Genomic DNA, 12516 nt, shown 5'->3' on the forward strand with positions numbered 1-12516 from the left:
CAGACCCATTTCAAATCGGCGTTCTATTTGTCATGATGCCGTGCTGTAGCTTTTCCCTATAACTGTCTGGAGATTTTGTTGCTCAAGTTTTGTAAATATTACAAAGATTTTAATAGATATTATAATAATAATACCAGAGGAAGGTAAAGATGATTGAGGGTCACAGTTTAGATAGGTGATACTATCGATGGCAGCGTTGAACTCTGAAGTTGAAAACCTCTGACTTCTGAACTCAAGCTGTTTTGATAAAAAAAGTATGAAAACAAATAAACAAAACAAAAAAATAAAAAATAAAAACAAAATACACAAATTACACAAAACAAAAATAAATAAAAATAAACCCCCTAAAATAAACAAAACAAAACTAACAAATAAACTAGACAAATTTAACTAAATTATTAACTAACATCGTAATTGGCCCCAAAATATAAGTTATAAAGATGCAGGTCACTCTCTGTACACTGGGACAATCATATTTTGGTTCATGTTATATTTTATTCTTACTTTATGTGGTAAATCGAAGGTAAAGAGGTTACCTTCTTTAGCTATTGGTTATTGAAAAAGCTTTGTTTCTGTACTTAAATTACCAAAATTTATCAGTATCGGCCCAAAAAATAAACAAGAAATGTTAAATACAGTCACTTTCTTCATTAACCTTTGACATAGTAGCAGTTTGCTTTGCTACCAGACCTGCTTCCTGCAGATTTGTTCTAATAGCCTGGTTTTGTCGCAAGTATAAATCCTAACTACCTATCGTTTGGAGTTCTAATTACCAGACCTCAGGGGGAACCAGGGTCAAACATAAGCCTAGGTCAGAATAAGCTGTACACATCTGGTTGTAAAAGTAACCTGCTTCACTAAAGTGGAATATTTTGTAATCAGTCTGGTTCGACTTACTTGGAATCTGGCGTTTACTGCTCCGATGGTGATCGTCTTCAGAGTCCAAGTACCTGGATCTGTCTGGTCAATGTCTTCCCTGAAGATCTGAGAGAACTGTCCTCCCAGTACTTGTAGGTAGACATGGATGGTCCCGGCATCACCATTCATGTAGTAATAAAACTCTAACTGACAGAGGGACCCTGAAGGGCCCAAGTACGGGGTCTTCATTGAATTATAGGAGTTGAAGCTAGCAGCATAGTAACCTGGGGAATGATTATAAAGAAAGGATTAAAAAGATTAAAAGGCAAGGATTAAAATGATTAAAAAGATTAAATGGGAAGTAGATCACATGAGATGAAAAAAGGTAAATTTCAATTTATCTCTTCACCAAATCTTACAGTTACTATTCAAAGGTCAATTTCATCACACATCGTTGCATATTTTTTTTAATCCAGTAGAATTTTTCTGCATTTTTCTTTTCTTCTCTTTCTAGTTTAACTGTGTTAAGAACTAGATTATTCTACCTCTTCCAAGTATGATTTTGCATTGGGATATGAGAGAGTCAATTTAACTAATTAGAAATTGTTATTCCACAAATTTAATCTGTCTTGAGGCGCCACATAATCATACTTACCTGATCACTATTTATGTCCAGCTAAGCCTGGTTGCTGTCCTTCTCATAAAGAGATCATACCACAAAGACCCTCATTATTAAACACAGATAACTTTCATTCGTATCATTGAAATGACACATACCTGCTGATTTCTGTTGTCCATCTGTGTCTGGATAACCCGGATAGCGTCCGGCTTGGACGGTTGTCCATCCTTGGACGGAAACCATTCCACACAGACCATCGTCAAACTCACACTCACCTGCAACATATGATTAAAAAAATCACATTATTCGAGTCTATATACACAGAACCAATGTATGAATTACAATTTATCTTGATAAGTGATACTAAGTTCCTTATCATACATTACAATGCCATTCAAAGATGTTAGCCAAGAGGCTAACAACACAAAATGGCTAAACTGCTAAAATAACTAGAAGACAAATACACCATCCTCCAATTGAATGAAACCTTTACCAAAGTCACCTTCCACCTTCCCTCACCAATCTCTTTCCCTCCCTGAACACTCCCTAACCTCACTCATTCCCTGGTCTCTTTAAATTCCTCATCTCTCTCCCCTTCCTTGACATACCTCATCCCTTCCCATCCCTGGCCTTTCTCACCTCTCCCATCCCTGACATTCCTCATCCCTCCCCCATCCCTCCCCACCCCTCCCCATCCCTGGCCTCAGTCATCCCTCCCCATCCCTGACCTCCCTCATCCCTCCCCATCCCTGGCCTCCCTCATCTCTCCCCTCCCTGACATTCCTCACCCCTCCCCACCCCTCCCCATCCCTGGCCTCCCTCATCCCTCCCCATCCCTCCAATCCCTCTTTTCAGTAACCTTCCTCAACACTTCCCATCCCTGGCCTCCCTCATCTCTCCCCTCCCTGACATTCCTCACCCCTCCCCACCCCTCCCCATCCCTGGCCTCAGTCATCCCTCCCCATCCCTGGCCTCCCTCATCTCTCCCCTCCCTGACATTCCTCACCCCTCCCCACCCCTCCCCATCCCTGGCCTCAGTCATCCCTCCCCATCCCTGGCCTCCCTCATCTCTCCCCTCCCTGACATTCCTCACCCCTCCCCACCCCTCCCCATCCCTGGCCTCCCTCATCCCTCCCCATCCCTCCAATCCCTCTTTTCAGTAACCTTCCTCAACACTTCCCATCCCTGGCCTCCCTCATCTCTCCCCTCCCTGACATTCCTCACCCCTCCCCACCCCTCCCCATCCCTGGCCTCCCTCATCCCTCCCCATCCCTCCAATCCCTCTTTTCAGTAACCTTCCTCAACCCTTCCCATCCCTGGCCTGCATCCCTCCCCTGCCTGAATTTCTTCATCCCCTCACCCTTTCCTGGTGTTTCTTATGCCAGAGATAAGTCAGGATATGCCATTGGTGAAGTAGATATGCCCATCATCAGTTGATTAATGTTCCTTTATATAATACTGATGAGAGTTATACACTGCAAAGTTTAATAAACTATGTTTAACCCAGTGATGTTCAAATGACAAATAGTTACTTTGCAATTCATCATAAAATATTACCATGGGATTGACATCTGTCAGGTCAAAGGTCAAAATACCATGATAGCAATTTCATTAGAGTTCAAAGGTGACCCATCTGTGGGAAGTCCACCAAAATGTCAAAGGTTAAACTTACCACACAATCCCTCATCATCAGAGCCAGTGAGACAGTTTGGAAAGAAGTCACACATCTGATCGGGTGTGACACAGACGTCCGCATCATTCTCACAAATGTACCAGGAGGGGTTGCACTGCAGGGGAGTGGTAGGCCCAGGGGAGGTAGGAGCAGGGGTAGTGAATCCTGGGAGTGGATCATCAGTGTAAGTACAGCCTTCTGTTATTACAATGTCATCCAAGGCTATACTTCCTGGATTGCCGTTTGTACCAGTGGCTTGGAAGACCAGCTGAGAGGATAAGATATGTACAATAATTAATGCATACATTAATTAATTAATAATTAATGCAATAATTAATGCATACATGTGAAAATATGAGAAAGACATGCATTCAATAGCATTAATTGATGTTCAACCAAGGTGTAGAGGTTTACTTAAAACTGTCTAGTGAATCTAAAACTACTTGGAGGACAAGCAAAAAAACCGATACAGGGAATAGTTTATCGGTTATCGCATCGAAAAATGCTACACAAAATGATGAAACTGTTATACAAGTTTCAAGATGTATAGCAGTTTATGCACACAGGAACCATAGTACATTATATGAGACAAATGTTGGAAGCTTCAAAACTGCTACACAACATTTGAAGGATAAATCATCACCCCCACCCTCCACCCCCCCCCCCCCCCACAAAATCATGACATGAAACTTCCATATCATGACAACAGTTATAAACCAAAGCTATTCATCATGCACATAGTTCACCACTTCAAAGGGCAAAATGCTCAAATCAGCTAAGAACATGCACTCCTCTAAAAGTGAAGTATTTCAATTTCCAATTAACAGAGAAAAACATTCTTTGTTACTAAACTTGTAAGTTTGTTTCAACAATGTATGAATTAGTCCATTAATGGACCAAAACAGACTAAACCTGCACTGAAATTAAATACTTTCAAATGTTGTAACAAATTTATAGCGATATTTATTGTAAACTACTAATATTTTTTGCTCAGGTATTTATACACATGATGGACAAACAGCCACCACCATTACCACCACAGACCTCCTTCACCTCCCCACCAACCAATAACCACCTTTGCAGCACCCCTCCCCACCCCTCCACTGTGACAGTAGAAGCAGCAGGCTCACCTGGCCTATTCCAGTCCAAGAGAGATCCTGTTCTCCATACTGCCAGATATCAAACTGCGGAGATCCGTTGGTTTCAAAGAGGACGTTTGTCGGTGGACTGGCGTCGTGCCTGAGAGCTAATTTTAAAGATCCAACATAGCTTCCCCACAGGTAGTACCAGAACTTAATCTGAAGAATGGACACAAGAGCCGCATTTGTTCAGTTAAAATTGTCGGATATGGTTCTTTTCATTTCCTACCTGGTAAGAATTTCTTCCAAATAATTTGATTTATATGTCAACATCACCAATTTCATGGGCGGGTGAGGAGAGGTGGGGGACGCCGGACTTCAATTCATGCAACAACTCTTCCTCCAATCACCATCAGGTGACAACGACTACATTTTTCATGGTGCTGTGATAACTCTACTAACACACAGCATACCTGGGGGGGGGTTTCTCTTTTTTTTAACTTTTTTTTATTGAGATACAGAAAAAAACATGACTTGTAGCTATGATTTTCATGCTATCCAGTTAAAATATATTTGCAGATTCATTTCGTTTCAAATTAATAAATATTGAAGCAGACCTGCCACAGAGAAAAACAGTGTCAGGTAAGATAACCTCTCCAAAGGAAAATTCTAAATAACATCTAACTGGAAATGTTACATCTCTTTAACCAGCTACCTGCTTGCCTTGAGAAATATCTGAGTGGGTAAGACAAAGGGTGTATTCATTCACTAAATTTCAATTCTTATTTAATATATCTCAGCAAAGTGAACACTTATTCTTACCTTGCAGTTTGCTCCAGTGTACAGTGCCTGGCTTGTTATCCAGGCCTGTTTACCTTGACGGATGTCCGAGCGAGCCTGATCGAACAGAAGGAACATTCCGCCAGCCTCGTTCCGAGTATGATCCCTGGTGGGTACGGTGTTATCGATGCTTCCAAACAGACTGCTAGACGTCCATACCCAGTCTACATCGTCCTGTCTCCAATCTTGAGCAAAGTTACAGAGCCCAGACTCAAAATTACAACGTAGCTTTTCATCAGCTAGAGGGGAAAAGTCATGAGACATATTAAAGACAAAGTTGACATCTGACACATAAAAAGACAAATTTAACATGAGACATAAAAGACAAAGTTGACACATGAGACATAATATTACAAAGTTCACACATGAGATATAGAAAGACAAAGTTGGCATGGGACATAAAAAGACAAAGTTAACATGAGACATAAAAAGACAAAGCTGACACATGAGACATAAAAATACAAAAATAACTTGCACTTGTCATCTAAATTAAATCTTAATTAAGACAAATTAAATCAAATTTGACTCACGGCACTGAAGCTCATCAGAGTAGTCTCCACAGTCATCGCTGAAGTCACATTTAACGTCCTCCGAGACGCAGGCCCCGTTAGAGCAGCGGAACTGTCCGTCTCCGCAGCTGGTCTCCTTCGGCAGAGGAGCGCAACTGTCAGGTGATAGAGTTATCAGATCGATGGCTATGAACTCTGCAAAGCTCAGCGTCGGTACGCCTTCAAAGAGAATCTGAAGTTTTAAGGAAAAGATTTTCCGAATTTTGTTAGGTCACTTTTATAAGGTATAAACTTAAGTTTGATGTGTTGTACATCATGGAAAAACAAGCACCAGTATCAGTCCAGGGTGATGTATTCCTTTGCCACTTTTAAATTTTTGAGATACGACACTTTTAACATCTGTGGATCATTACTTCAAGCAGGTCAGGAGGTCAGAGGTCAGTAGTCAAAGGTCAGGATGTTGCAGGTCAGGAGTACCTAGTCTAAACAACACAGACCAATTTCAAGGTCATTCCTCTATGATGTAATGCAAAACTCAAGAGGAAAACCCATAAGACTTTGATGGCCTCAATAAACATGTTGTTACGGATGCATTAAACTTTTGTCAGAGACGATTATTAAATAATGTTGAATCGTCATCAAATGGATCTGTGAGGTTATAAACATAAATAAGTAAATGAATAATAAAAAACTGTCTGGGAAATATTGAGACAGTGGAAGAGACCAGAGAAATAGCTATTATTAATAGCTATGTACTAAGGGCTGGTTGATAGAGCACTGGGCACGTAACCCAGAGGGTGGTGGTTCAAATCCTATTCTGGCCGACAAATGTCTTTCAGAAAAAAAATGTCAGACACTTGATTAAGGTTTATCTGTTAAAAGTCTGTCCAATGGTGAAGAGAAAAGATAATTGCTGTAAGCATTAAACTCTTTTTATATTGTTAATCATTTTAGATCATTTCAGTGAAAACTTATAAAAAAAAAATGATATCATGACATCAATAAAATCTGACCTTAAAAGACCTGGTAATTCTGTTTAAGTCAATAATAATTTCTTGCCAGAAAGCTCCCTGGTTACCTGACCAGATTCTGGCCACTACGGTCTTCTCCATGAGTGAGTCCGTAGGTACGTAGTACACCACCAACTTTGGTACACCTGTGGATAAGAGAATGGATCAAGGTCACGCTTTAATCAATAAAGTTCAAAATTGAAAACAATTCTCTTCAAATTTGTATTAAGATCTACAAACCTGACAAAAAAAAATTAATATTTAATTAATTAATACCCTACTTTCCTGTCACCTCTTTTTTCCTTAGGAGTGTTAGCTCAGTGGTTAAGGACGGTGCCTTCCAATCATAAGGTCCCGAGTTTGAGTCACTCCAAGATTAATGTATGTCATCCAGTTACAGAGTTGTTGACAATTCATAATCATGGACATTAAATATGAATGTAAGAGACTGACTTTGGTCAACTTGCAGCTTTGATAAGCCAATGAGGCTTCTTCACGAGTTCCTGCTTGCAGGAGGATCTAAAATACATACTGTATATTTTTTGAGATTTGAAGAATTGAATGAATGTTGCCCCTTCCAAGATTAACTTTTCCATTTCCAATGTTAAGTGACATTGATATGATAACTTGATGAAAAAGCTGTTACCCAAAACTGCATAATCTATTTACTATGAACACAAACAGAGGGTCTGAGTGTTCATAAGAAGAGGATCTATCTTCAGAGACAGATCTTCATCGATGTATCTTCCCCACACACACAGATATTCTGAAATAGGTTTGAAATTGGCAGGATGGATGAGTCAGGACCAATGCTCAGATGTTAAAATATTGCTCACTAGTTCTGGCAACTCCATGCCCATGTACAACTCATCCCTGTAAAATTACACATGGCCCTGAAGCCCTCCCCCTCCCTCCCCCCCCAACCCTTCAACCCTTTCCCAAGTGAATTTCGATCATAGGAAATAATTCTAGAGGGCCTGACTTTTCGATCCAGTAGGATCTTTCTACTCTGAGGACCTTTTTCAATAAGTATTACACTCTTTCTTACTTTTTTTTTCTTCGGGTGGTGGGGGGGCGGGTTGTCTGATGTTATGTCATCAGCTAGCTACTGTACTCACAAGCAAGATAGCTTCAAATCATCCTCAAGAAGTTTATATGTTACGATCTCCTCCAACGATTCTCAAGGTTTGATAAACCTATTTTCTTGTTATCCCAATACTGCAATCACAGAGGTTTTATTGCATATTATTATTGAACAGACTGTTATATCATTGTAATAATGTCCAAACATTGAGTGTTAGCTCAACACAGGAGTTTTAGCTCAGTGGTTAACGCCGGTGCCTTCCAATCATAAGGTCCCGAGTTCGAGTCACTCCAAGATTAATGTATGTCGTCTAGTTACAGAGTTGTTGACAATTGACAATTCATAACCATGGATGTTAAATATGAATGTTAGAGACTGATTTCAGTCAGCTTGCGGCTTTGATAAGCCAATGAGGCTTCTTCGCGAGTTCCTGCTTGCAGGAGGATCTAAAATACATACACATATAAACAACACATACAATACATACACATGCATAACCTTCAGAGCCTGTAACATATCATACTCACGGCCTCCCGTCAAGTAATACCAGACACTTAGCTGACATCGTCCGTAAACCTGATGGATTTCCGCACTTTCCAGGACGGCGACCGGTCTGCCAGCGGGGAAGGGGTTTGTGAGATCTACCACCATGTAAGCACCATCGGTATTACTACTGGCATCGGCAGGGGGTCCAGAGGCTCTAGGACTGGTCACATTGGCCCAGGGGTACAGGTAATAGTCCAGGCTGGTGTAGCCACCAAGTCCAGAATCAAAGTCAGCTTCCACTAAAGAATAAAAATACAATCAGTTCAAAGTTGTCAAGAATTGAACACCCTGGTCATATGTGAGAGTCGATCATACTTGTTTATGACCTTTGGAGCCCTTTCCAGAAACCACCTTTCTATAAGGCACCATGTCATGTCAAATTTTTGGGACAAAGAGGAGGCTGCTACCATCACCATCAGAAAGCAAAGAGGAGGGGTGGATAAAAACAGAAATTTGAAGATTCTCTGCTCTGCTGTTCCTTTCCATTCTCGTCAAGTTTACTCCTAGCTTACCGGCTAACGGTAAGAATTACTGAATATACTTACAGCAATTAGCCTCGTCTTCACCGTTACTACAATCTTCAATCCAATCACAGACTTGTAGAGTGGTGATGGTGGTCCCATCCAAGCAGTCAAATGGAGCAGCCTGGGTAGGCTGTGTGCAAGAAGCCTGGTAGGCTACATCATCGATAGAGATGTCGGACTCATGGTCTGAACCTCGGATGGCTTCAATGACAAGCTGGTAGTCGGATAAACAAAGAGAAACATTTAACACTAAAAAGTTGAGAGTGCCGGAGGTACCCAATATTATATTTTCTTGGTTTCTTTTTTCTAATAAGGTTTAACCTAAACTCTCCAACAGTCTTGGTACCATGCCTGAGTATATACACAAAAAATGGTGTAAATATTCACATGAAACTAGTTCATCTTTAATAAGTAGATTTATAAATTTAGGTCAATCATACAGAGACTTTTATTTCTCGCTCTTCGAAATGATATTGTTATTATTTGAGATTGTTATTTTTATAATTGTTAAATGTATTTCAGAAAGTGTTAACCTCCGCTCCTCCATCTGATCCAAGATGAGCGAGAAGCCGTTGCCTCTTGATTTTGTAAAGAGGAAATCAAGCAAGGAAAGGATGGTCATGTGACACAAGTGTTTTGACCATATTATCTGAATCCTTGCTGATGGCCATGTAATAGGTATGTATACACCATGCAATGAGTTAGAATGACAGTGTAAACATGCAGGCTATTGTTGACACCAAACCAGTAATGAAACAGCCGACTAAAACTCTTGAGAAAATTGTAGTAGGAGACATTTTTTTACCCTAAAGTCAGATGGAGGGAAGTAAGAAGCTTCAGCAAATATCCACTGGTCACCTTGGTTACCAGACAGACTCCATATTGTCTTACTCTGAAGGGCTGTTTCCCAAAAGACCTGTAGAATAATAATAATAGTAAATGGTGTCATTCAAATGTTAGATTTTCATTGTAGCTACATGACATTGTTGTTTAATAAGTGAAATTGGTTCCAAATCGTTTCAAAAACACAATAAACTCTGTCGCACATGTGATATTCCTGTATTATGTAAATTGATGACAATAAACCGGTCACCTGTAATGTCCCTACAGAGCTGCCATACATGTGATACCAGAATTGAAAGCATTTCTCTGTCATGGTGTCTGCCTTATCAACCATAGAAGATTCCAGTCTTGCCCTGTACCCTACATCTCCTGCAGAAGCCTCAATGTAGAGATACCAACCAGATGGTGTTCCTAGGGTGTGGTCAACCAGCGGTCCAGTCTGTGTAGAGCCTGTTGAGCCACTGTGCCTCAACCAATCAAATTCATCACCATGCTGTGTGTTTGACCAGCTGCAGAGGTCAGTTTCAAAACTACAGCCAACTGAAAAAGACCAACACAGACCAGAGAAAAAGACCAAACTCATTATTTAAAAAACAAAAATAGAGAGTAAAACAAAAAAACACATAATATCAGTAACATTGCAATATTCTCCACACCAACCTGTCACTCAACCCAATATCTGGACTCCTTCTATCTCACGTTCAATTCATATTCCAGTTAACAAATTTTCAAAGTACTCCGTCTTTCTACCCGACATGGCGTAAGACATTATTTGTAAACCTCTTTGGTCTGCATTCAGAATGGATCCCGCTAACATCCGAACACTATCCAGAGGAATTCCCTAACTTTGTTTCTTAACTTTGTTAGAGGTCAGTTTCAAAACTACAGCCAACTGAAAAAAACCAACACAGACCAGAGAAAAAGACCAAACTCATTACTTAAAAAACAAAAATAGAGAGTAAAACAAAAAAACACATAATATCAGTAACACTGCAATATTCTCCACACCAACCTGTCACTCAACCCAATATCTGGACTCCTTCTATCTCACGTTCAATTCATATTCCAGTTAACAAATTTTCAAAGTACTCCGTCTTTCTACCCGACATGGCGTAAGACATTATTTGTAAACCTCTTTGGTCTGCATTCAGAATGGATCCCGCTAACATCCGAACACTATCCAGAGGAATTCCCTAACTTTGTTTCATTTCGTTTATTTTATTTTTTGGACAACTGGAGACAAAGGTTTTGGCTAAAAAGGGATTATTCAAACCAGTGACCATTTTGACATTACCTTTAAATCAGACACAAAAAAAGGACTAGGTTTAAACTCACAGAATTGTATCGGTCCATCGTCTTGCAGGAAGAGTATGTCATCGACTGCCAGAACTCCAGGGAGGTAAGGCCTGGTGATGGTGGCCGTGAACGATAGCGTGATGTAATTGCCGATTCCTGGATCCGGGAAGACGTAATGCTCGTTAAACCTCCAGAACTCTTGATCCGCTTCTTCGGCCTGGACGGAGATGTCACTCTCGTGTCTGACGTTACGTCGGCTCCGGATGCTGGGACCCAGTGAGACACCGTCCGTCACAAATGCCTGAAATGAGATATCTCCCAAGCCAGCTGGGGGAAAAAAATTAAAACTTGGAGTTTTCTTATGCGATCAAGTTACGGAATATATTAAATACATTTCAAATACGTCAATTGCATAGTTGCAAAATGTGGCTACCAGTTTGAGTGGATGGCAAAAACAAGAAAAATTAACTTCCTTTTATGTGCAAAATATTTCTTTGGCTTTTTCTAAGAGTTACAATGAAGGGAAACAGGAGCGGGGGCATGGACGAGGGGGTGGGATTAACCAAGAAAATCATCCAACTGTACTGAAAGTAGACACAGAAAACAATTCTGTACAAAAAAAATTATAACATCTATATCCCAGGGAATGATTTAGTGTTCCAATCTTTGATATCAGCTTGGTGGCTCTATTTTTTTTTTCTCCTATAAATACTATGGTTCTTGTAGATTAAAACAGCTAAATAAGCTATCTTTGCACTTTTATAACAATTTTCTCATTTTGCACATTGCCTGCATGCTAATCATATCATGTCTTCAAAATTCACAACTCCATCAAACATTACCTAGCCTGTTCACCATTGCATTGTGTAGCCTTACAATTATGATATCAAAAAATATCAATATATCAGACCTCCCAGCAGCTCTTCAACAAAATAAAGGTTTCTTTAAAGGTTGTTAATGAAGAAATAAAGGTTTCTAAATGCTTCACACATGAAAATAAAGGATTTTAAAGGTCCAAAATGAAGTTAATTTGTAACATACTCACCATCTATGCCCATTTTACATCATCTGTGGCCCTTATTTAAAATACCTAACTTACATTAACTGTTGTTTGTGAGTCTGTTTTGTATCACTGCATGAATCATGCCTGGCTGTCTATACATAAACTTAATAGCCAACGGTTAGCATGACTGAATCCAATATTTCTACTCTGAACTAAATCTTAAAAAAAAAAAGATTAACAAAAAATAAAAATAACAGTTTTTGAAGGTTTTAAAGAGTATTTTTGATATTTAAAGAGCTGTTTTTGAAATCAAGGTTTTTTTAAAGGTATTTTAAATATTTCGCTGGGAGGTCTGATATCTAAATATACCTTTCTCAACACTCCAGTAGGTAAGTCGTCCGTAGAAGCTGTTTGGATCTGTTGGGTACCTTGCACTGTACATAATTGCATCACCAGTAATATTAGTCGTCGCATCTCCGGTGACATACAGGAAATGACCTGAATGTATCATAGACAGGGAAACAAAAAATTGAAACTTGGATAGATTATTAATAATTTCTGAAATATATATTTTTCTCAAAATGTAGGAATTAAACTAGGAAAAAGCTAGGAATTATGAATAATTTTGACATG

The 12516-nt window shown here is 39.7% G+C and overlaps 1 protein-coding gene across 9 annotated transcripts in view; it reads right to left on the reverse strand.

Annotated features, from left to right (window-relative positions):
• LOC139982345 (MAM and LDL-receptor class A domain-containing protein 1-like) overlaps positions 1-12516 on the reverse strand; it is a 191689-nt gene that overhangs the window by 152692 nt on the left and 26481 nt on the right. For all 9 annotated transcript variants that reach the window (XM_071995073.1, XM_071995074.1, XM_071995072.1 and 6 more), the window contains 14 exons: positions 12253-12381; positions 10920-11207; positions 9835-10124; positions 9547-9657; positions 8763-8955; positions 8199-8456; positions 6591-6733; positions 5599-5809; positions 5051-5307; positions 4280-4447; positions 3150-3417; positions 1636-1752; positions 898-1142; positions 135-237 (listed from right to left, as the gene is read on the reverse strand). In XM_071995073.1, coding sequence (XP_071851174.1) covers positions 135-237; positions 898-1142; positions 1636-1752; positions 3150-3417; positions 4280-4447; positions 5051-5307; positions 5599-5809; positions 6591-6733; positions 8199-8456; positions 8763-8955; positions 9547-9657; positions 9835-10124; positions 10920-11207; positions 12253-12381 — 2781 coding nt within the window. The remainder of the gene's footprint in view (positions 1-134; positions 238-897; positions 1143-1635; positions 1753-3149; positions 3418-4279; positions 4448-5050; positions 5308-5598; positions 5810-6590; positions 6734-8198; positions 8457-8762; positions 8956-9546; positions 9658-9834; positions 10125-10919; positions 11208-12252; positions 12382-12516) is intronic.

The sequence above is a fragment of the Apostichopus japonicus genome, chromosome 16 (assembly GCF_037975245.1).
Source record: "Apostichopus japonicus isolate 1M-3 chromosome 16, ASM3797524v1, whole genome shotgun sequence".
In the NCBI taxonomy this organism is placed as follows: domain Eukaryota; kingdom Metazoa; phylum Echinodermata; class Holothuroidea; order Aspidochirotida; family Stichopodidae; genus Apostichopus; species Apostichopus japonicus.